The sequence below is a fragment of the Euprymna scolopes genome, chromosome 1 (genome assembly GCF_053919585.1).
Source record: "Euprymna scolopes isolate OS-2025 chromosome 1, ASM5391958v1, whole genome shotgun sequence".
NCBI lineage: Eukaryota > Metazoa > Mollusca > Cephalopoda > Sepiida > Sepiolidae > Euprymna > Euprymna scolopes.
The window spans coordinates 97,289,928-97,317,175 of NC_136482.1; the positions used below are offsets into that span (position 1 = coordinate 97,289,928).

General features: G+C 36.6%; 1 protein-coding gene across 1 annotated transcript in view; it reads left to right on the forward strand.

The window, feature by feature from the left end:
• Positions 1-27,248, forward strand: part of LOC145255477 (beta-ureidopropionase-like) — a 188,125-nt gene that overhangs the window by 40,742 nt on the left and 120,135 nt on the right. The window contains exons 11-12 of the mRNA XM_080113970.1: positions 2,092-2,118; positions 3,463-3,503. Of these exons, the coding sequence (XP_079970096.1) occupies positions 2,092-2,118; positions 3,463-3,503 (68 nt within the window). The remainder of the gene's footprint in view (positions 1-2,091; positions 2,119-3,462; positions 3,504-27,248) is intronic.

Sequence of the window (27,248 nt, forward strand, 5' to 3'; positions counted from 1 at the left end):
AGTCCACAATGTGTATTCATGGTAAGCAATTCCCTTGAGGTTTCCGCCACTTCAACTTGTAGATAAGCTTCTGTGAGGTCTAATTTCGCAAAGCAAGAGCCACCATTAAGTATGGTGTAGAGGTCATCTGGGATTGGCAAAGGATATTGGTGATCCTCTAGTAATGTATTGAGACCAATCAAAAAATCTGCACATAACTGAATTGAGCCATCGGCTTTCTTTACTACTGATAGGTGCTGCCCACCGTGAATATGTCACTGGTATGATAACCTTCATGTCGAGTCACTTTAGTTCCTGGTCCACCAGTGGCAATGCAACATATGGCACTGGGCGTTTGGGTCGAAACACTGGTTTAGCATATGGTTTGAGGAATAGCGTAGCCTCTGCCTGAGTGCAGCGTCCAAGGTTGTTAGCGAAAACTGGAGAAAATTGCCTTATGAGTCTTTCGTCTGGTCGATGCTGTTGTTCTGAGGTGATGGACTGGATATCGCCTTACATATCTGGTTGAGTGGAATATCAAGGAGACCTAGTGAATCGATAAAATCAAGTCCAAGTAAATTATGGTTAGAGTCTGCTATGTATATGGTACCTGATGCCGTTTTATCTTTCATTTTAAGGGTAACCGATAGTTCACCCGTGATGTGGACACAGTCACCGGAAGCACTCTGCGCTACATGACTCGTTGGTGTCAATAAAGGTTGTCTTATGGTTTCCCATAGTGATTTTGAGATGAGTGTAATATCAGAGGCAGTGTCCACTTGCATTCAACTTTTTTTCATATTTTTGGTTTGATTTTGGGCTTGGGAGAAAAGTTGCCACCAGACTGTATTTGTTTTGTAACGTTTTCATTTGTTATGTGAGGTTTGTATACTTTGCGTTGATCTTTGTCCATGTGGGCTGCAGAATCCTTTATGACACAGTCAGTTGCAGCTGCAACAACGGTGTGTCTTGAATGTACAGTTCCATACAAAATGCCAGCTGCCACAATTCCAGCAAGCTGAAGGCGGCTTGATAGTTGACATCCGTGGAGTGGGATACTGTTGTCTTTGGACAGTGTTAACTGTGGAAGCTGTTGATTGTTGTACCATCGTTGAATCATGCTTCAGATTAACGAGGCGCTGACATTCCATGACAACTTGTTGTAAAGTTATGTCTGGATTCTGCTCGATTTTTGACAAAATCTGTGTACGAATATAAGCATCCCCCTTCGATCTCAAGCCACACACAAAAATTAAACATTTGAATTGAGCGTCTGTGATGGACGTTATTTTGAACTGCTTGCATTCTCTGTTTACAATGCCTGCATAAGTCAGTTGACTCATATTTCGTTATATTAAGACAATTGAAGCCCATATTGAATAATGAAATTTGCTCACCAACTATTTGCTTCAACGTCTGTACTGTCTCGACGAAGTTGTAGTTTTGTGGGTGTTTAGGGAGAATATAATTTGCGTACCAGTCGTGTTCCGACAAAGTTTGCGTAGCAAAAGCCTGACCTTCCAGTCGCCAGCTTGTTCCTTGAATTCCACCCGAAATAGTCCTCAAAACGTGAAAACCACGTACAGAACGTCGATTTAGCCATTGGATCATAATGAAATTCTGTGATAGAATTTGTGATCGATTCTGCTGATGTCATGAGTTTTGTTTCTGAAACTAGTGTTGAAGATGTTGAGAATCTCTCTGAAAAAAGTTCCATCAAACGTAACTGTTGTTGCATTAATTGTTGTATGGTAACATCCATTTTTTTTCTTTTTTTTTTTTAAGCGTTTAACGTAAATGTCTAGTAAATGTTTTTGTGGAATGAACTGAATTCGAACTTGGTACACCCAGATTGTCATTTTGTGCCATTAACTACTTAGCTACTGTCACCTTCCACTGCTGCTGCTGAATGAAATTATATTTACATCATCCATTCAAAACCCTTGTTGCCATAGTGAACCATTTATTTATATCATCTTCTTACAAGTTCTCCCACGATCTAAAACATTCAATGCAAAAACAAACAAGCAAGATTATTTAAATATTAGTTTTATATTGATTAATTAAGATATTTGTTATAATTTTTTCCTTTTTTCTTTTTTTAAACTTTAGCTCATAAAGACTTTGGCCATTTCTATGGTAAGTTTGTTTTTAATTTCTTCTGCTTCACAATGTTTAGTTTTAGATCCTTCTTTGTTTTTTTATTTTAAACAAATAGAAAATTAAGTATTGTACTTGCCCATTTCTGTTACGGGAATTAATTGTTAAATGAGGAAAACAAAACATCGACAACAGTATAAGATGCTTATTTTATTTTTATCTTTCTCATTTTTTTTATTATATATATTTTTAAAACTTACTTTAAATTCTTTATCAAAACCGTAAAAATAACAAAAAAAAACACACAAACAAAAAGTTAACTTCAAAATTGTTTAATTCATTGTTGAAAAACAAGAAAAAAAACTTTCAATTTCCTCACAATTTATTTATTTTTAAATTTTCCTCAAGCAAATAACAATCCAAGGCATTATACAGACCATACTATGTTTTAGATAGGATTTTCAAGTTTAATTCAATTGTTACGATATACTTTGTTTATTAAATTGTTAGCTGAAGAATAGTTACAAAACGCCCTTCACATATCCTAGTTGGGTGTGATGACCTTGCCCCAACTAGAAAATTATATTATACAGAAAGCAATATGGAAGACCTTTTTGAAAAGGTCAACTCAGCAAATATTCTAGCATACCTAAGGAAAGTAAATTTATATAAGAAAATTTAAGGAAATTTAAAGTCATCCAAATATACACATCCATGTATAAATACAACATTTAATTTCTTAGTTCAATTTTATAAAAAAAGGGAGGAAAGGCTGAAAAAGTCATTCCCCCCCCTCTCAATAAAAAAAGTTAAAAAAAAAAAAAAAAAGGACTCCGGCATTAAATGACCACATAGGTTGATATGCCGTAAAACCAATCAATCAATCAATCAAACAAAACGCCCTTCTCTCCCCATGTTAAGAAGGGTTTCTAAATAATGCTATTATTTCAACACAGTCCATATTCTGCATAAGTATTTTTATTTTTGTCAATTCTCATTGTATTTTTCCCCCCTCTTTCTTCCACTCCTACTATGCTTTTTTTTCTTTCTTCCATCATTTCTTCAACTCTGGCAGTCACAAAGTTTGTGTAAAGTCAACTCTGACGCAAACAAAATAAGTCATTCCTCTTTCCCCTTGGATAACCAGTTTTTTCTATCCTGCAAATTAGATGTACTCCATGCCCAAACATTTCCCTCTTCACCTACTCAGTTTCTCTGCTGGTACCAATAAAACTTGAGCCCTTCTTTTCTTTAAACTCATTTCTGTCAAATCCTTTCAATTTTTCTAATTTGTATTTTGAACATATTTTGCAATTAACTAGCGAAAACTAATTAAAAAAAAAAAATTATTCCATTGTATATCCATGTTATTTTCGTTTTCAGGATCTAGCTATATGGCAGCTCCTGATGGAAGCCGAACACCTGTAAGTTTTGTTTTTAATTCTCAATACGATAAATATTAAGATAACAACCTGTACTTGTATAATATAGCTAATAAGGGAATTAAATGATGCAAAATAAAAATTTACAAAAATTTATTTTTTTTAAAACAATGAAAAAAGATTTTAAAGAAAAATCTTTTGTATTCCTTTTTTAAACAATAAATTTTTACTTTGTTAGTCAATTCTCTTTGTATGCCGATACTGTCAATTCTCTTTGTATGCCGATACTCAATCTTGAATATTGAGCTTTTTTCAGGATAGGATTGAATCTGCAAATATTCATATTTTTATGATAATAATAATAATAATATATAGACACAGACATGTTTCGTGCTTGCTAACAGTTATTAGAGGGCTATATATAGATGTACTGCTGATCGAACAAGTTTTTACTCTTGACCAGAAACATTAACTTCAATCTAACATCCTTATCAATTCAACTGTCTTAGCAGCCATAGTAAATGTGAAGTAAACTCTATATTTATTTAACAAACTTAAGTCTCGATGTGTTTGATCTATAGTAAAGGGAAAGAAATTTCACTACATGTTATACTAGCCTGAGTGCCTGGCATTGCCCGGGTGTTTGGAGGTGTGTTGAGCAAAAAAAATTATTTTAAAAGTGGTAGTAGGCAGGCAGGCTCAAACCCATACTGTGAAGGAGGAAAAGAATGAAAAACAAAAAACAAAATGTCTTTGCCGTTGCATCCATCGCAAAACGGGAAGTGGTGAAGGTTTAATTTAAGGCTAGTCAATCGAAAAGAGGGGATGACTTTTGAAAATATCGGCGAAAAAAGCGACCCCCACCTCCTTGTAGAAAAGTACCCAGTTGAGTAAAGGAATTAATGTTTTTTAGCTAATTTTTCGATATTTATCGTCCAAAGGGTCATGCTTCAAAACAATACCAATCTCATGAAAATGCATTGCCTCTGTCAAAAGATTTAGACAGATAGATATACATTTAAACAGACAAGTGAGATTTGCATGTGCACATACACACAGAAATATATAATTAGAGATTTTTTTTTTATACTTAAAGACATTAATTTCATGCTAATCCTAACCCAGACACCAAGAGAATGTTCTTGTACTATCCCAAGAAAAATGTTAACAATTTAAATTTCAGGACGCTAGAATTAGTGCCACAGGATAAGATTGTGTTGCATTTAGCATTCAAAAATTTTTTTTTATATATTGTAATATTTGTTTTTACTCCAGATATCCATAAGCAGCAAAGATAACATCTTGCTTTATATATTATGTTATGAAAAAAAAAGATAAAAATCGTAATGAGGTTCACAGCTGGGATCAGGTGTGCAATGGTTCATTACTTGCCAGACAATGGTTGTGGTTTTGAGTTATTTTCTCAGAATTGAAAATCTGAGGCTTAGTTTGCGGTAGATTAGAAATCACAATGTAATCAAACAAACAAGCATAATTGTAATATATTGGACAGGATTATCTCCCTTGCACTTCAATGAACTACGGATTATCTCCCTTGCACTTCAATGAACTACCACTAGAGGGCGCGACAGTCTTAAAATCTGTTCTTTTGTAAATAAAAGGACCGGGAGACGATCTTTCCCTACGAGACGTACCGTCTGCCGATCTATCTATAATGTTATTTTGTCTTGTGCATTTTTATTCATTATGCATTGTTAATGTTGATATACATCAATTGGCGACGAAGAACGAATAATGCGGAGGAGTAACAAGACAATTTAAAATTAAAAGCGAACACCCACAACAAATCGAACGAGGAAAGTTGCCGAGTAGCGGATAAAAATGGCTTTATTAGGCACCATTGGAGAATGGAATAGTGCGGAAGAAGAATGGTCGCACTATATTGAGAGAGTAAAGTTTTTTTTTACTGCCAATGATGTGTTGAATGAAGGTAAGAAACGTGCTATATTTTTGTCGGTTATTGGGGCAAAAAATTATGCTATTCTCAGGGGTTTAGCCGAAAACAGGCCAGAGCAGAAAACATTTGAAGAACTATGTATTCTGATGGAGAGGCACATCAGGCCGGCCCCCAACGAGATACATGAACGTTTCTTATTCAACACGAGAGACAAACAAGAAGGTGAGTCCATTAGTGAATATGTGGCCACACTGAGAAAAATGTCGGAACATTGCGACTTTGAAGCAAAAGTAAATGAACACATATGTGATCGTTTGGTTGTGGGAGTGAAAGATGAGAAGATACAGGAGCGCTTGTTGGGCGAAAGAATGCTAACTTTGCACAAGGCCATTGAAATAGCAGTGTCTATGGAATCGGCAAGGAAATATTCCAAGTTGATGTTGGGAGCACAGACGAGTGGAAGTGAAACGTCCGTACACAGGTTACCATTAAAACGAGAGTGTTATCGTTGTGGAAGCACTGGCCACCAAGCGGACAAGTGCCAGTTTAAAAACAAGGAATGTTTTAAATGCAGGCGAATAGGGCATACTCGTCGGAAGTGTAGGAAAGAAGAGAGCAGGCCTCCTAGCTCCGCAACACGAGGTAAGGAAAGCAGGATGGTGAACAATGTGGAGGAAAATTGTTGTGAAGAAATGGAAATAAGTATGGAAAGGCTAGACTTGCACACAGTTGCTAACCTTCGGACACCACCAGTATTAGTGGAACTGCTAATTAATCAAGAGAAAGTGGTCATGGAAGTGGACACTGGAGCTGCATGCACAGTAATGAGCCTAGAAAAATTCAATAAAATTGGCCAAGTTCGTGATCTAAAGGAAAGCCATGTCAAGTTGAGAACGTACACTGGTGAATTAGTGAAACCACATACGTGGAAGTAATCCAGGAAGGGTTAAAGCATCGACTACCTTTGCTGGTGGTGAAAGGTAATGTACCAACACTTCTTGGCTGCAACTGGTTGAATAAGGTAAAGCTGGATTGGAGAAGCATGTTTCCTTTATACCAGGAAGATTCCCCTTCGAGGTTGGAAAGGCTTTTAAAAGAATTTGATTCGCTGTTCAGTGAAGAAATGGGGTGTTTAAAGGATTTTAAGGTCAAAATACCCATTGATAAAACGGTGAGTCCCAAATTTTGTCGGGCAAGACCAGTACCTTATGCCATAAAAGCGGATGTGGAAAAGGAGCTAGATCGCCTGGAAAACCAGGGAATTTACAAAAGAGTGGAATACTCTAGGTGGGCTGCCCCCATTGTACCGGTTGCCAAAAATAATAATGAAGGCATCCGGATCTGTGGAGATTACAAACAAACAGTAAACCGGGCATCACCATGTGACTATTACCCTCTTCCTCGGACAGAAGATATATTTGCTACTTTGAAAGGGGGTCAAAAATTTAGCAAGCTCGACTTGAGCCATGCCTATCAGCAACTGGAATTGGATGCAGAAACCCAGGAACTGCTAACAGTAAACACTCACCAAGGATTTTACCAGCCCACCAGACTACAATTTGGGGTACACAGTGCTACAGGGATTTTTCAAAGGGAGATGGACAAAAGATGGAAGAACATTCCTTTTTGCAAGGTGCGTGTGGATGACATCTTGGTTTCAGGTAGTCATGACAGTAGTCATCTGAAGAATTTATACAGTGTATTTGCTGCTCTAGATAAGGCCGGATTAAAGTTAAAGAGAAGTAAGTGCAAGTTTCTCCTTCCTGAAGTGACATATCTGGGTTTCAGAATTAGTAAGGAAGGCATAGCGCCTCTTCCAGACAAAGTAGCCGCCATGACAGAGGCACCTCGACCGCAAAACATCACAGAATTAAGAGCCTACCTAGGGGCACTTAACTATTATCATAGTCATTTGCCAAACTTATCAACTATACTTGAACCGCTTAACTACTTAATGAGGAAGGGTGCTCCCTGGGTATGGGGTGCTGGACAAACCAGGGCTTTTGAAGAAACAAAGAAAATGCTGTGTTCTGCACCTCTTTTAACTCATTTTGATCCATCTAGACCGATTCTGGTGCAAGTAGATGCTTCTCCCTATGGACTGGGAGCTGTAATGGCTCACAAAATGGAAGATGGAAGGGAGAAACCAGTATGCTACGTATCACAAACGCTGTCTGAGGCAGAACGGAATTATGCGCACATTGAGAAGGAGGGGCTGGCCCTAGTCTTTGCGGTGAAAAAGTTGCACTAATATCTGTATGGGAATAATTTTACGTTGTTCACTGACCACAAACCGTTATTGGGGTTGTTTGCTGAAAACAAGCCGATCCCTTCTCTTGCTGCTGCCAGAGTTCAACGCTGGGCCATATTTCTGGCTGCCTATAATTACAGGTTGGAGTATCGTGCCGGGTCCCTTAATGGAAATGCAGATTGCCTCAGTCGTCTTCCAATCAGTGTGCAGGAGCAAGATGTCACACCTAATTCTAACAGGATACACATGATGAACTTGGTTGATGCTCCAGTGACTGTGGCGGCAGTGAGATTGGAGACAAGAAGAGACCCTACTTTGAGTCGGGTGTATGAATACATCCTGAATGGCTGGAGTAGGTGTATTCCAGACACGGCAATGAAGCCCTACTTCAACAAACGGACAGAGTTGACATGTGAAGATGGTATCGTTATGGGGGAGTAGAGTAGTAATTCCGGCTATACTCAGAACAAAAGTGTTGCAGCAATTACATCAGACACACATAGGGATCGTGCGAATGAAGGCCCTTGCTCGCAGCTATGTGTGGTGGCCAAATCTTGATGCAGATATTGAGAGAGCCGGTAAAGCTTGTGGAACCTGCATACATTATCAAAGCAACCCCGGCAAGGCTCCCATTCACTGCTGGGAATATCCAAGTTCACCATGGGAGAGAGTCCACTTAGATTATGCGGGTTCATTTTTGGGGCACATGTTTTTGATAGTAGTGGATGCTCATTCAAAGTGGACTGAAGTTTGCATTACAAAATCATCTTCTGCTATGACCACAATTGAAAAATTGAGAGGGATCTTCGCAACTCATGGACTACCGGTATTAATTGTGAGTGACAACAGTTCCTGTTTTACAAGTGAAGAATTCAAAGCATTCATGAATGCTAATGGAATTCGGCACATTTTCACAGCTCCTTACCATCCTTCCTCGAATGGACTAGCAGAATGCAGTGTACGCACCTTCAAGGAAGCGCTTAAAAGGATGAATACAGACGGCAAGGCAACACTTGAAACCAAGGTGAACCGATTTTTATTCACTTATAGGATAACTCCAAACTCATCAACTGGGGTTCCTCCTGCCGAGCTGATGTTCAAACGGCAGTTACGAACAGCGTTTCATTTGGCAAAGCCAGACATGTACAAGGCTATGGATGTAAAAAATAAAATGGAAAGGGGGAGCAAGGTAATGGTGCCGGTCCGTGAATTTAAAGTAGCCGATCCTGTGCTTGTGCGTAACCATGGATCTACTCAGCGATGGATTGAAGGTACCATTACCAGACAGTTGGGAGCAGTGAATTTTGAAGTGGAAACCGGTAGAGGGCTAGTAAGGAGGCATGTGGACCAGCTTGTGAAACTCTCATCACCAGTAGCAGTGGAACCTACGCCTGAGATACAAGCTGATAATGCTGCAAAGAATCTTGAGTTTCGGCACACCTGAAGTTTCCAGCACACCCGACAGTCCTGAGGAAAGTTTAATACCTGAGAGCAGGCATATGGAAGAGGTTGCAGAGACTTCAGCAGTGGTAGAAAAATCGGCATCACCACCCTCTCGCAAGTCAGGGCGTATTCGGAGACCACCAAAAAAATTTGAAGACTATGTTCGTGATCCAGAGTAAGATTGAAGGGATGTAATATATTGGACAGGATTATCTCCCTTGCACTTCAATGAACTACCACTAGGGGGCGCGACAGTCTTAAAATCTGTTCTTTTGTAAATAAAAGGACCGGGAGACGATCTTTCCCTACGAGATGTACCGTCTGCCGATCTATCTATAATGTTATTTTGTCTTGTGCATTTTTATTCATTATGCATTGTTAATGTTGATATACATCAATAATGAGGTACCCCTTTTCTTTCTTTAGTCGTTTGGCTTAATCTTCCTTCTTTCCTTTTCACTTTTTTACCATCAAAATTTTGCATTAAGATGTGATTCAGATAAAAAAAAAATGGCTTTAACTGCAACCCTTTTTCTTCTTTGCTTGATTGGAATTCACTTTCTTCATCACTCTCAAAAGCAAGAAGTTTTCACAGAAACATGTGAACTAAAAATATTTTTCAACCAATAACAATAGATTCAAACTCTAAAATTCAACAATCCAGTGTGAAATTTTACAAACCTATAAAACAGTGGCTTGATGTACAAAAATTGAGACATCTTCCTGGACATCTGCAACACCTGCTTTGACTCTCCAAATGCCTATCCCAGAACTCTGAAATCCCTTTAAGCCTACATACATCATTCAGGTATAAAAGGACCAAAATTTCTGCTGAATGAAATTAGTCTCAGCTAGACTTGAACTTTTATGAACCATGCCATTGCCAAAGCACTAACTACAATCCAAGAATTATAAAACATTAACAAAAAGTATAACATAATTATAACTTTTTTTTATTTTTGTTTATTTATCTTTTTTGTTTTGGTCAAGCTTTTGAAGCAGAAAAAAAAAAAATCTTTTTTTTTTTTTTTACCTTACCCAACTGAATGATGGATACGAAAGGTTAAAAATTAAGCTACTTTGAGCTATGAATGTTTAATTTTGTGCAAATGTAACTGCAGGAGTAACAGCTTTATTTATTATTATTTTTTTTTTTTTTTTTTCAATTTTGACCACTTACCTGCTATTTTTACAGGCTAAAATCAAAATTGCTCCACAGGTCCAAATCCCTATATATCAAGTTTCAAGTCTAAAAATTCAAAGAGGAGTTTAGTAGAAATTTTCAACACACACAGACAAGATACAAATATATATAAATACATGTTCATTTGTTAGATCTCTTTTATCCTAAATGCTATGCCATTGTGTATGATGTCGAAGATATGCATGCATAGAACTGAGCATAATACTTAAATGAATCCAATCATCCAATAAGGAACTATAAAAATGAATAATTAATAATTAATTAATGAAAGTTCGTTTTTTTAAAGGAATATGGAAATTAATTAACCTTCATTTAGTAGCTCGCATATCCATAATTGATTATATTATAAAGTTCGTTTTAATAGTTTTATAAAAAAAAAGAAAAAAGCTTTTAATATCAATATAAGTGTGACGAAAATGCCAACTTTATATAGATTACTTTCATAATTCACAAAAACACTACTTTTCATTATTCATTTTTCATGTTTTGGTTTTGCATGGAGTCTTTTCTTTTTGAGGGGGGGAGGGTTGCTTGTTCCAAATTCTCCTTCTTGAAAAAAAAAGAAAAAACGATGTGTGTACCTGTGGTGGAAAGAAAATATTCCCTCAAGCCACTCCCTCTCAAATTTCCCTTTGTGGACAGAAGTTACATTTGTAGAGCTGAAATTCACCTCTTATGTCTGTGATATCATAAAAAAAAACACCTAGATTCCTTCAAAGCGTGTGAGCCTGATCCCTGCTGTATTAAGAAATGCTCCGTTGAGCTTGCCCCTGTCCTCTTTAGACTCTTCAACAAATGCCTAGCAGAATTTTGCTTTCCTAATGGCTGAAAAAAATTGCCTCCATTGTATCAGTATTCAAGAATTTGGGCAAAAGAACTAAACTCAATTATTTCTTCGGCAATCTCCTCCACCCTCTACACTAAAATCTTTGGATCTTTAATCAATCAGCACTAGTTCACCATCTTGTAAATGCTAAGCTTCTTTCTGACCAACTCGCCCTGTCAGTGGGGCATCAGAATACACCGTCTGCCCCCCCCTGCAGAGAGTAAAAGTCCCTCAATGGGGCCACCTGTTTGCCATGGGTGGCGACCCGTGACACCTTGGAATGGAATCCTGGTGGTTGAGGGTTGTAGAGGATAGATATGAGTTCCTCTCCTTTGGTCCTTACCTTGACTAGACGGGTGGTTGGAGGGGCCCGCTCCGAACAATCGGCTGGTCACGTCAAGCCCTAAATCAGACAAACACAACAAGAAAATACGCTCACACTCCCCACATTATACAAACTGATTTAGCAAGCAGTGGCTGTAGGGTCAAACAACGTGCTGGATAATCGAGAAAACATGACTGTAAATCTGAATTTTTTCCTGAAAACGAGGCCTTCAGAAAAATTTAAGAACCACAGATGCTTAGATCCATCAGCAGGGAGTGTATACTTTTCCTGTATCCCTGTTGGGTTTGGGGCGAAAGGGGCCCCCCCCCAACACTTCCCAAATAGGACTCCGAGGCGGGTGGGGAGCAGGGAAAATGAAAAAAAAAAAAAAAAATCCATCTATGAATACAAACAAGCCTCAAAAAAAAAAAAAAAAAAAAAAAAAATACAAGATTTAGTATCAGATTCTTCAAACTCAGACTCTGAAAACAGACCAATATCAACAAATGAGAATTTCTCAACATTTCTAGTATCGGAATCAACCAGTAAACAACCCATAACCGAAACTTCTCCATTTAAAATCGAAAAAATACTCTCACAAATATTAAACCTATATCGGTTAAAAAACTAAATAATGGCACAATATTAACATAAATAAAGAATAAAAAGCAAGCTGAGGAACTGCTAAAATGGAAAACTTTTGACAACAAAACCATTAAAGTTTATCCTCACAAGACACTAAATTCAAGTAAAGGTGTCATCAAGACCTCTGAACTTGCATTATGTACCATAGATGAAATAAAAGACAACCTTAGGTCCCAAAACGTCACAGACGTACAAAGAATCCAAATAAGGAAAAATTCCGAAACTATACTCACCAACACATACATTCAACACACCAATAATCCCACAAAAAATCAAAATTGGTTACCTAACAGTCAACAATGAGCCATACATCCCAAACCCCCTAAGATGCCATAACTGCCAAAAATATGGACACCATCACGACCGATGTTCACAGCCACCAACATGCATAAGATGTGGTGAAAAAGACTTCCACGAGGATTGCCAAAAAAAAACCCAAATGTGCAAACTGCCAGGAAAACCACTACGCAAACTCAAAAACCTGCCCAATCTGGAAAAAAGAAAGAGCAATACTCAAAACAAAGTACACAAATAACATTTCATTTAACGAAGCTAGGAAAATCATAGAAAGCTCCAACTACGCAGATATAACAAAAAAAAACAAAACAAATACAGTACTTCAATAACTCAAACCAACATTCAATAGCATCAAACTCCAACAATATCAATATTGACATTATCGCAAAGCTCTTAAATGTTTACTTGAAGAATTTTAAAAAATAATGACCATTCAATGTAATACAATAAACAATACCTCAACAATAAATCAAAACACAACTATAAACTCACAAACAAAATCCCAATCAAAAAGTAAAGAAATAACCACAAATAAAAAACAAAACACAACAAACGAACACTCAAAATAGATTTCAATTACTGAGAAAAGTTGAGGATGAAAACACCAATAAAAATGTCGGTGAGAAAAATAATGAAACTAAGAAGTTGGAAGAGCTCACCAGAAGTTATACCAAAATCAAAACCAAGATCTAGATCAAATTCAATATCCAGATCTAGATCAAATACAAAAGGAAAAGACCCTTTACAAAACTCTCAAGTGACAGATAAATCTATGGACTCCCTGGAAATGGAAGTCGAAGAAAGGAGAAACGAAGAAAGCCCCCCCCCCCAAAAAAAAAACACAACACCAATCACTGTCCAAACAAAAGGAAAAAAAAAACCCAAAACAAAACTGATACACGGTGCCGAGCAAACTCCAGTTCCCGGACTCCTAACAGCAGAAATGAAGAGCCAAGTGAAGCAGCACCATCATCGCCCAATAAGCAGGAACTAGGGAAGGACCAGGATCCAGATCCCAATCTACCTCAAGAGAAGGAAACGAAGAAACATTGGAGGAAATGGAAGTAGAAAACAAAACGCCCCTAGACAAATAAAATGGAGCAAAATAAAAGAACTCAAAATATAACAGCCATACAATGGAACTGTAGAGGATTGAAATCCAACTATGAAGAATTAAAACGATTAAAGATCACAACCTAAATATCATATGTCTACAGGAAACTCTAATGAAGGAAAACTCAAACCTCTCCCTTAGAGACTATGAAGTATATAACAAAATCAACCTATCACATATAGACCATAGAACAACAGGTGGTACAACCATTATGTTAAAGAAAACAATACCCCATGAAAAACTCATTTTAAACACAGAACTACAAGCCATAGCAGTAAGAGCTACCTTACACCAAACTATCACAATTTGCTCAATCTACATTCCACCAAAATACAAATTAATAAAATTCAAATAAATCAAATAATCGAACAGCTTCCTGCACCATCATTAATCCTAGGGGATTTCAATGCGCACAGCAACCTTTGGGGAGACAGACAACCAAATCATAATGGAAATATAATAGAATCCATACTAGAAACCACAAACATGTGTATACTGAACAACGGCAAACACACATACCTACATCCATCTACAGGAACAACCTCAGCTATAGACCTGACACTCAGCTCTCCGACTATCTACATGGACTTTAATTGGGAAATCCATGAAGAACAGTGTGGTAGTGACCACTACCAAGACCGTCTTAAAAGACAAGATGGCCGGTGGGCAAAAATAATTTAATCTGCTGACGTCATCACGGATAGTCCTTACCGGCGACACTGGTAGTCACCGATAGGCACTCGTAACGTCTTGAAGTCAGTGTAATATTTCTTTTTTATTAAAATGCCTTCACGGTGCATTGTTCCAAATTGCTGAGGAAATTATCGTAAAGGACCAAAAAGTGACAGTATTTTCATTTTCGAAAGATAAAGAATTATAATGCAGTAAAAAAAAAAAGATTTTACACCATCTCCATTCAGCAAAGTAAGTTTTAACGTGCTCCCCCCCCCTGTATTTAACACAATGTAACTATAATTTAATTCAATATTATCATCCTAAATTTTTTACCATTCAAAAGAAGAAGCTTCAAATAAATTGCTAATATTAAAAAAAATTTTTTTACAGCATACAAAACTAATGAAAATGCGAGACAACATCAACTCTTTAAAACACGTTCTTTTGAAGAGACGATTTTTTTAAGCTGTTGACACACATGTTTTAAAAATCTAGCAAAAATTAATTTTCCTGAAATTTTTCAATATTTAAAAATAAATTATGCCGGCTGATAAAATTTTAAAACTTTTTTTTAAAGCCAGAAAGATAAAATTGAAAAATGCTTATTTTTATATATATATATATATATATATATATATATATATATATATATATGAAACTAAACTAAAAAAAAAAAACGCGCGTTCACTTGTGGTCTTACAATTCATTTCATTAACGTAATTGGGTTTGTATTACTGTACACATAGATTCGAAAAAGTTGTCAAAAAACAAATATATAACAAATGTTATCAAAGGCAAGATAAGTTACTTTTCTACCAAATATTTTTCGTGTTTTTATTCAATGTAACATGTTTATTCAGCTTGAAAACATACAGTGTTTACCGATGTATTCGAAAATTCAAGATGGCGTCTGATTCTCTCTTTAACACGGTAAGTTTGGGATAAGGTGTTATAAATAAAAATACTCCAGGAACCTGACCCAATAGCAACATTTACACAAAGATTAATAAAAATAGCGGAAGAAACAATCCCTAAAACTTCAAAGAAAAACAGCAAGCACAAACCATGGTTCACAAAAGAGTGTAAAGAAGCAATTAAGAAAAGGAAAAAAGCCCTAAAAAAATTCAGATTAAACCCAACCTCAATAAACTTAGAGCTCTACCGCCAAGCTCCAAAAAAGCTAAATGAGAAACATGGCAAGATTATGTATCTAAATTAAATAATAAAACACCTAGCAAGAAAGTATGGGACATGGTGAGGAAGATAAATGGGAAGCAAACCCAACACCCCCCACTATACACCTAAAAAACCCGGATGGTGGAAAATGCACTGGTAAAAAATTATAGAAACATACCAACACCAAATAAAGAATAATAAAACAATAGTACTAGCATGGATACCGAGTCATGTCTGCATAAGAGGAAATACAGAAGCTGACAAACTAGCTAAAGAAGCAACAAAGCTGATACCTTCAAACAGAAAAATCCCATACACGGATAGGAAAAATAAAATAAACTACTACATAAAAACGAAATGGCAAAAACTATGGGACGAACAACTAAACAACAAACTTAAAGAAATACACTCAAATGTTGGACAAGAGAGAACCATAATACTAATACGAAAAGTAGACATGATATTCACCAGAATCCGAATTATAATTTCCAGGATGTATGGGTGGTTTATTTTCCCTCCTTTCAAGCTGGACATGGAGTCACTGCAGATAAGGAATTTGTTGAAACAGAATCACAATACCAAAATCTTGTGCAAAATCTACCTTTTTTTTATAATCATTGAAGCAATTGAAGTGAACCGATAACAAAAGTGTCCCCCTTCAAAATAGAGAAAATTTTCTCGAGTATCAAACCAAAAATGGTCAAAAAACTAAATAACGGCACACTACTAGTGGAAGTAGAAAGCCAAAAGCAAATAACAGAAATCTTTAAATGGAGACTTTTTAATAACCAAAAAGTAAAAATCTATCCTCACAAAACTTTGAATACTAGTAAAGGAGTAATCAGGAGTTCAGAACTATCACTGTGCTCCTTGGAAGAAATTAAAACTAACCTAAAAAATCAAAATGTTACCCTGGTGCTACCAGATCAGGCTGTCTATTGGCTTCCGGAGACGAAAAGCACCTACATCGATTTTCTGTTTTTGTTTTCTATTTCACCTTTTGTAAAACTTAATTATGTTCTGCAAAAACAAAAACAACGGCCCCCAATCCCCCCCCCCTTCCACTCTTTTCTTTTTCTATCCTTACTACCCAACCCCGTCGGTGGGGCATAAGAATACACTGACTGCCCTCCTGCAGAGAGTAAAAACCTCTCAATAGAGCCATCTGTTCGCCGTGGGTGGCGACCCGTAATGTCTAGGAAAGGGATCCTGGTGGCTGAGTAATTGATACCTAGGGAAAACAAAGGTATCAGTGGCAACACTTCACTTTGGCCTCGTACTGGGCCAGACGTGCGGTTGGATGGGCCCAATCCAATCAATCGGCTGGTGCTACCAGATCAGGCTGTCTTTTGGCTTCCTGAGACGAAATGCATCTACATTGATGTTTTTTGTTTTCTGATCTTTTTTGTAAAACTTAATTTTGTTCTGCAAAACCAAAAACAAAAACAACAGCTCCCCTCCCTCCCCTTTTCTATCTCCCCACCTCCCACTCCCAGACCCTGTTGGTGGAGTATCAGAATACACCGACTGCCCCCCTGCAGAGAGTAAAAGTCCCTCAATGGGGCCACCTGTTGGCCGTAGGTGGCGACCCGTAATGCCTTAGAACGGGATCCTGGTGGCTGAGCAACTCACGACCTTGGAACCAAATGGCCGTGATTTAGCAACACTCCACTTTGGCCCTTACTTCGGCTAGACGGGCGGTCGGGCAGGCTCGACCCGACCAACCGGCTAGTCATGACAGTCCCTAATAATAGTAAACCCCCATAAAGAGAAACACAAACACATTATACTCATATAAAAAATTAAAAAAAAAACACATACATACTACCATTAGAAGGCGATGGCAAGGGCCAATCAGATGGTGAAAACTGATGCTATTGACAACTGGGTCCAAGGAAATGAAAAAAATCGTCATAAGCAGCTACACTCACTGTTTGAGTATATCATCATTGTATCCCTGAGATGCTTGGGCGAATGGGTTTCCCCCCAACCATCTCCCAATTTAGGGCTCCGAGGAGGGTGGAGAGCAAGGATGATGAAAAAAACAAAAAATATTCTATGGCTTCCAAAAAAATTAAAAGGCCCCATCCAGAAAGCGATGAAGATGAAAACACAAACTTTCCGGAGTATATAATCTTGGAATCGCAAGATAACACACAAATAACAAAAATGTCCCCATTCAAAATCGAAAGAATTATCAACAAAAATCTGAACACAAAACAAATTAAAAAATTAAAAAATGGAACTTTACTTATACAAGTATCTACTAAAAGTAGTGCCGAAGAAATTTTAACATGGACAAAGTTCCATGATATAAACATCAATGCCTACCCTCACAAAACCCTCAACACCTCAAAGGGAGTCATCAGATGTCCAGAACTAAACACCTGCTCTCTAGATGAAATAAAAACAAACCTAAAAAATCAAAAAGTTATAGATACAAAAAGAATTACAATAAAAAGAAACGAACAAACAATTAACACCAACACATACATATTAACTTTCAATACTCCTACTCCACCAACTGAACTCAAGATTGGATATATTAACATTAATGTAGAAACATATATCCCCAGACCACTTCGCTGCCTAAACTGCCAAAAATTTGGCCACTTCAAAGAATACTGCACCAGGAAAGCAGTATGTCCAAAGTGTAGCAGTAACGAACACCAGGAAACAGAATGCCAAGGAAATATAAAATGCCCAAACTGTGGAGAGAACCATCCAGCATACTCATCGCTCTGCCAAAACTGGATCAAAGAAAAAAAAATAAATGAACTCAAATATACTAAAAACATAAGTTTTACTGAAGCCAGGAAAATTATTGAAACAGCCACCACAACAGGACCAACTAGATCATACGCAGGTGCAACCAAAAATCAATTAAAAACAATAGAAAAAACTGAACTAAAGGAAATCTCTACCCTCATAAAATCACTTTGTGAACTAGTTGAGACATTGAGGGCCACCTTACGGCAACTGCCGTCAACTCCAGCTGTACTTGGGAATAACTACCAAACAATTGAGAGTAAAATCTCACCAGATTCAAAAAAACCAAACACAATCCCCTAACAAAAAACCCACACAAACTGAAAACATCCCAAAATCAAAAGAACACTCGCCTAGTACCCTCCGCAAAGGAACCAGAAAAGAAGAAAACCAAACAGTAGACATTCAAAATGGATTCCAAATTCTAGGAAAAATGGAAACCGAAAACACCCTGGAAAAAAAAAAAAAAGAAACCAAACACAAGCAATCAAGAGGGAAAAAATGATAAAGATTCTCCAAAAACATCCGAACAGACAAGAACAATAAATGGGAAAAATTCCTCGAAGAAAACCAGCCCCACAAAAACCAAACCACGATCTCGCTCAACATCTAAAACCAGAGATAAATCAAGCATAAAAGCTAAGAAACCAATTGAACACAAAGAACCAGAAGCTATGGAAACAGAAACCGAATCTACCAATGATAAAAAGCTCACAAATGCTCAAACGCACATGAAACAGTCCAATGATTCAAATACAAGAACTACAGACCAAAATAAATTTAAAACCTCCTTGGAAACAATGGAAATAGAAGACAAAACTTCTAAATCCCCATAAAAAAGAAAACACCCCTATTCCCAAGACAAAAGGGAAATCAAATACATAAAATCTAAACTATGGCCAACAAAATAATCCAATGGAATTGCAGAGGTATAAAAGCCAACCGGAATGAATTACTTTTACTGATATCCGATCTATGTCCCACAATAATATGCCTACAAGAAACCTTTTTAAAACCATCTGAAAATATCAATCTCCAAAGTTTTACTGAATACAACTATACAACAAATAACCCAAATAGAGCTTCAGGAGGAACATCCATTCTCATTAACAAAACCATGGCACAAAGCCAAATAAATCTACAAACTAACTTATAGGCAATTGCTGTCACAGCCACCCTACATAGAACGGTCACAATTTGCTCCATTTATCTGCCTCCAAACGACCCCATAGATGAAACTGAAATAGAAAAACTCATCAACCAACTCCCTCGCCCCTTCTTATTATTAGGCGATTTTAATAGTCATAATGTTAGTTGGGGATGCTCAAACACGGATAGAAAAGGAATCACTATAGAAAAGATTATCAACAACAACAATCTATGCATATACAACAACAAAAAACCAACCTTTATTCACTCCGCTACAAATTCGTCCTCAGCAATTGACCTCTCTATAAGTGATCCTAGTATCTTTATAGATTACAATTGGACAGTGCATATAGATACCTGTGGAAGTGACCACTTCCCAATAACTTTAGAACATTTTGGTCCTGAAATAATTTCAAAAATTCCTCGCTGGAACCTTAAAAAAGCTAACTGGAATAAATTCAAATTACTATGCAAACACAAACTCCTACCTGAAAAATGTGAGAAAGACCCAATCACTCACTTTACAGATACCATTATCTCAATAGCAGAAGAATGTATTCCTAAAACAAAATCATCAACCAAGTATAATCGTCCCTGGTTTAATAATGACTGTAAAAAGGCTATCAGGCTACGATGTGCTGCATTAAGAAAATTCAACAATCAACCAACTACTCAGAATTTAAACAACTTTAAAATATGCAGGGCTAAAGCACGCCGAACAATAAACGAAGCCAAAAGGGAATCATGGAAGAATTTTGTGTCTAAAATCAACAACACCACCAAAGACAAAACTGTATGGAATACGATTCAGAAAATATCAGGAAAAAACACCAGTCCCCCTGTCAACCATCTCTATGTAAACAATAGTAAAATAACAAAAAAAGAGGACATGGCAAACCTGCTTGCAGATACTATTGCAAATAATTCATCTTCTAAAAATTACGATAAAAAGTTCCAGATCATTAAACAGGAATCAGAAAAAACCAAACTGAACTTTAAAAGTAATAATGAAGAAGAATACAACAAACCTTTTACCATCCATGAACTAAAGGATTCATTAAAAAAAGCCAACAACATGGCTGAGGGACCTGATGAGATAACGTATGAATTTCTAAAACAACTACCAGATGAACCATTAAAGTATTTACTTTCTATTTATAATGACATCTGGCTCAATGGCAATCTTCCAGCCATATGGAAACAAGCCACAGTCATTCCTATACCAAAACCAGGAAAGGATGCATCTGACCCCTCCAATTATCGCCCCATAGCTCTAACAAGCTGCGTGTGTAAGATCATGGAGAGAATGGTCAACACCAGGTTAATTTGGTTTCTGGAAACAAATAAAATAATAACTAATTTTCAGTGTGGCTTCCGAAAACATCGTAGCACAACAGACCATTTAATTCATTTAGAAACTTTCATCAGAAATTCATTTATACAAAAAAAGCATATGACTGCTATTTTCTTTGATCTTGAAAAGGCGTACGATACCACATGGAGGTATGGCATCATGAAAGATCTTAAAGAAGCTGGAGTGAAAGGAAGACTACCCATCTTCATCAACAACTTCATTAATAATAGACTATTCAATGTCCGTGTAGGAACGTGCCTATCGGACATCAAGGAACATGAAACGGGAGTTCCACAGGGAAGTATTTTGTCAGTAACATTATTCAGCCTAAAAATTAACAGTATTGTTGGATGCATAAACCAAGGCGTGGATTGCTCTCTATATGTTGATGATTTTTTAATTGCATATAGCTCAAGACATATCCATATAATTGAGCGTCAACTTCAACAATGCATTGACAAAATAAAAAAATGGACAACTAAGAATGGCTTCAAATTTTCCATTAACAAAACAAAATGTATGCACTTTTGTCAACTAAGAAAACTGCACCCAGATCCTCTTTTAAAACTAAATGATATTCCGATTCCTGTTGTAAATGAACATAAATTCTTAGGGTTAATACTAGACAAAAAACTTACATTCATCCCTCATATAAAACATCTTAAAAATAAATGTAATAAAACCCTACAGCTAATGCGGGTCATTGCCCACATAGATTGGGGAGCGGACAGACAAACCCTATTAAAGTTATATAGGTCACTAGTGCGATCGAAATTAGACTATGGTAGCTTCATTTACGGTGCCACCAGAAAGTCGTATATAAAGATATTGGACACCATTCAACATCAGGGCCTCAGGCTTGCGCTGGGAGCCTTCCGAACTTCCCCCATCAATAGTCTCTATGCAGAAGCCAATGAACCCCCATTATCAATTCGACGCGACAAACTAGCCTTGCAATACTTGACCAAAATTCTCTCTTGCCCAGACAATCCTGCTTACGACTGCATTGCAAACTCACTAGATTACTCGCTCTATGATAGAGAAAAATCACAACCAACAAATCCAACCTCTAACTGTACCTTCAATCCAAATTACCAAAATCTATATGACCAAAAAGTAAAAGCTATAAAACCTTTTGGGCTCCGTACAAAACCACTAGTAGAAGATGCAGGTATCACAATCACCAATATCCATAATGTCAACCAACTAAGCCTTCCACCCTGGCTACTAAAACAACCTGAAATCATCCTTGAATTAAATAACCTCCCAAAAAATCAAAGCCATCCACTAACCTATCAAGAAAAACTCCTTATCATTCAGGAAAAACACCCAAACCATCAGCACATATACACAGATGGGTCCAAAGACAGCAACAAAACCGGATGCGGAGTCGTATCCACTAACATTACCTTATAGAAGCGACTACCAGACCATGCCTCAATTTTTAGTGCCGAAGCCACAGCCTTAGATATGGCACTAGATCTCATCACTGACCTTACCCACAACAATTTTATAATTTTTTCAGACTCCCTATCGGTACTCGAATCCTTAAAGAATAAAAATTTAAATAACCCACTACTCATCAAACTGCTACAAAAAATACACACTCTCTCACAAAACAAAAGTATCAAATTCTGCTGGATCCCCAGTCATTCTGGAATTCAGGGCAATGAAAAAGCTGACATAGCTGCCAAAAATGCTTTAAAACTCCCTAAAAGCAATATAAAAATTCCACATTCTGACTACAAACAACAAATAAATAATCTCATTATGAAGAAATGGCAAGAAAGATGGAATAAATGTCCAAATAATAAACTTTTCAAGATCAAATCCACAATAGAAGAACGATTACCAGATGCCAGAAGATCACGTAGAGAGGAAGTGATTTTGTCCCGTATTCGCATAGGACATACGCACATAACCCACTCCTTCCTGCTAAAAAAAGAAGACCCTCCAGAATGTTTTGCATGCCAAGAACCTTTTACAGTAAAACACTTTCTTTTGGATTGTGGCGATCTCGCGCATATCCGGCAAAATTATTACCATGTCAACAATATGAAGGAACTATTTAAAAAAATAAACTCCAACAAAATACTAACATTTCTGAAAAAAGTAAATCTATATAAAAGAATATAACTTTAATTCAATCCAACTTTACACCCCACCCCCAAAAAAGGAAGGAAGCACATCACCTAATGATACAAAAAGTCTGATTTGACTCACTGATTAAATTAAAATATCTATTCCAAAAAAAAACAAAAAAACTGGAACTCGGCATTAAATAACAAAAAAAAACAAAACAAAGTTGATATGCCGTAAAACCAAACCAAACCAATCAATCGGCTGGTCACGTCAAGCTCTAAACCTGACTAACATAACAAGAAAATCCGCTTGCACTCCCCACCTTTTAACAATAAACAGATTTAGAAAGCGGTGGCTCATGGGTCAATCGACTCGCTGGACAAATGGACTTTTCACGGCTGAAAAACAAATATTCTTACTAAAAAGAGGCTTTTGAAAAATTTTTTTAGTAAAAATGGACGAACTACAGGTGCTTAGGTCTACCAACGAGACGAGTATACCTCCCGTGTATCCCTGTTGCTGTTGGGGCGAATGGGTCCCCCCCCCCCCCAACACCTCTCATATAGGGCTCCGAGGTGGGTGGGGAGCACGAGAGAAGAAAAATTACGAACTACAAAAATGGCCCACTATAAGCCTCAAAAAAGAAGTCATTCAGAAGTTTCTGATCTAACCAGCTCAGATTCAGAAACTGAAATAAACAAACAAACCTTCCCGAGATTTTTTGTAATAGAAACAATTGAAGGAGAACAAATAACAAAAATGTCTCCTTTCAAAATAGAAAGAATACTATCAAAAGGAATCAAACCAAAAACTGTAAAAAAACAAAAAAATGGCACGCTATTAATTTAAATAGCAAACCAGAAACAAGCAATTGAAATTTACAAATGGAAACTTTTCGATGATCGAAAAATAAAAATCTACCCCCATAGAACATTGAACACTAGCAAAGGTGTAATCAGGTGCCCCGAACTAGCCCTGTGCCCCTTAGAAGAAGCAAAAAATAATCTTAAAAATCAAAACGTCATTGATATCAAAAGAATTCAGACAAAAACAAGATCCGGCGGAATCATAGACACAAACACTTACATATTAACATTTGATGCTCCTCAAATACCTAACAACATAAAAATAGGATACGAAAAAATAAACACTGAAATTTATATACCAAGCCAATTCAGGTGTCACAATTGTCATCGATACGGGCACCATAAAGATCGATGTACACGACCACCAACTTGCATGAGATGCGGAGACAAAGAAACACATATTGATTGTCAAAATGCACCAAAATGCGTCAGTTGCCATCAAAATCATAGCGCAAACTCAAAAGAATGCGAAAAATGGAAAAAAGAAAAAGAAACTCTCAGAATAAAATACACCAAAAACATAAGTTTCCAAGAAGCCCATAAACTAGCAGAAAAAACAAAATACTCTGAGATAACAAAAAGAAATACACAGCCTAACTTTGAACCAAATAATACAACAAAAACAAATCCCTCAAACATCCAAATTGAAATATTCATGAAATTACTCAATGAAATGAGAGAACTAATAGAAGACTCCAAAAAAACTATGAAACAAACCATCACAGAAAGTAAAGATTTTTTAAAGAATATAACCGAAATAAAACAAAGTCCCCAAACTAAAACTCTACCACAAAAACCTATTAAACTCCAAACAACAGCATCTTTAGAAACAACCCCTACGACAGAAAAAATAAAAAATAAACAGACCCCAAAAGAACCCCACAAGATAGATACCAATAAAAGCAAAATAAACAGATCCCGCTCAACCTCTAGATCAGGACTTCACCACCCACCGCGACCCCATTCGCGATCTGAAACCCGAAACACCCAAACAAACATCGAAACTATGGACGTAGACATAAACACCAACAGTCCAAAACCAGAAAAGACAAAAGCAGAAGATAAACACACAATATCTGGAAAGACAGAAACAGAACGGGGAAAATACAAATCCTCTTTCCACAAACCAAAACAAACAAAAAACAGAAATAATATTAATCGAAAACGAAAATAAATTCGAACTGATTGAAATGGAGAGTCACAGGAAAAAATCTAGCTCCAAAAACAGAACTGATCTGGAGGAGAAAATGGAGACTGAGGAACCAAGCAGTTTAAGTAAACACAAAACAAAAACCACTCAAAACCCAACACATCAATAGAATACTAGATATAAAAACCTAAACAAAAACCAAAAAGAAAAAACCAAAAAGGTAGAAGACACCTCCAAACAAATAAAATGGCAGGGAGCAATAAAACTCAAACTATCATCCAATGGAATTGCCGAGGTATTAAACCAAACTTTAACGAACTGCTTATACTAACTTCCCTATACAACCCAGCAGTCATCTGTCTACAAGAGACATTCCTACAACACCATAACTACCTAAAAATAAAAAAAACTATGAACAGTATCATTATATCCATGATACAGGCTTACGATCCAATGGAGGCACATCAATTCTAGTAAGAAACGACATTCTAAAGAGCAAACTCACTGTCCAAACCAATCTTCAGGCAGTTGCAGCTCAGGTCACACTCCAAAAAACTCTCACAATCTGTTCTCTATACTTACCCCCTAATGAACCAATAAATAATAGAAAACCTAATTAAACAATTACCCTCACCTTTCATCCTTCTAGGAGACTTTAACAGCCATAGCACACTATGGGGATGCAAAACAACTAACTCCAAAGGAAACAAAATCAAACAATTTATAAACAACAACAATATATGCCTTCTCAACAAAAAAGAACCCACCTACTTAAATCCAACAAATGGTACAACCAGTGCCATTGATCTAACCATGTGTGACCCATCAAGTTTTCTGGATTATACATGGAAAACTTATGACGATCCCTGTGGAAGCGATCATTTTCCCATCATAATAGACAACAATAGTACTATCCAAAACAACATACCAAGATGGAATATGAACAAAGCAGACTGGATGAAATTCAAACAGTTATGCTCGCAACAATTAATAGAACATAAAGTCCAATCAATGGAAGACTTTTCTCGAACTCTAATTCTAATAGCTAAAGAATGTATCCCCAAAAACTGCCCTCCAAATAAAAAGAACAAACCCTGGTTCAACCAAGAATGCAAAACCACCATAAGAAAAAGAAAAGCAGCTTTAAGAAAATTCAAAAAGCAACCCATAACCAGTAACCTCATAGAATATAAGCGACTAAGAGCAAAAGCACGTAAAACAATAAAGAAATCAAAACAAAATTGCTGGCAACAATTCGTCAATCAAATCAATACCTCTACCAAACCTAGTACTATCTGGAAAATGATTAGAAAAATCTCTGGGAAAGATAACCCCACCCCAAACAAACACCTCCTCACTAAAAACAACAAAATAACTGAAAACAAAGATATAGCTGATACACTAGCCCAAATTTTCGCTGACAATTCATCATCGAAACAATACAAAAAACAATTTCAAACACTAAAGGAAAATCAGGAAAAATATAAAATAAACTTTTACTCTAATAACCAAGAACCCTACAACGAAACCTTCTCACTAGATGAACTTATAGATGCCATAGAAAAATCTCACAACTTAGCAGTGGGACCGGATGAGATTCACTACAGTTTCCTAAAAAATATACCTCCTGAATCACTTGAACTTTTCCTACAAATATTGAACAAAATATGGATAAAGAAAGAATTCCCCAAAATATGGAAACAAGCCACAATAATTCCCATAGCAAAACCGGGAAAAGATGCATCAAATCCAGAAAATTACCGACCTATTGCTCTAACAAGTTGCTTATGCAAAACCATGGAAAGAATGATCAACTTCCGTTTAATATGGTACCTAGAAACTAACAATATCATTTCAAAAAAATCAATGTGGCTACCAAAAAAATCGTGGATGCATTGATCATATCATCAATCTAGAAACATACATCAGGAAAATTTCATTAAAAAACAGCATGTAACCACCATATTTTTTGACCTAGAGAAGGCTTATGACACCACATGGAAATATGGCATGATTAAAGATCTCCACCACATAGGATTGAAAGGCCGATTACCCAATTTCATCGAAAACGTTTTAACAGACAGAACCTTTAAAGTTCGCATAGGATCAACTCTGTCAAACTCGCACAATCAAGAAGGTGTACCTCAAGGAAGCATTTTATCAACTACCCTCTTCAACATAAAAATCAATAATATAATAAAAGAACTCTCCCCTGACATATACAGCTCCTTATATGTGGATGATTGCTCTATCAGCTATGCATCCAAATACATCCACACTTTAGAAAGAAAACTCCAAGACAATATAAATAAAATAAATAAATGGGCAACTGAAAATGGCTTTAATTTCTCAAAAACCAAATCTGAATGCATCCACTTCTGTAATAAACGAAAACTCCATAACGACCCATCTCTACAAATCGAAGGGGAAAAAATCCCTTTTGTAAAAAAAATATAAATATCTAGGAACCATCTTTGACCAAAAACTCACTTTCAAACCACACATTAACTATATAAAAAATAAATGCAGCAAAGCACTACAAA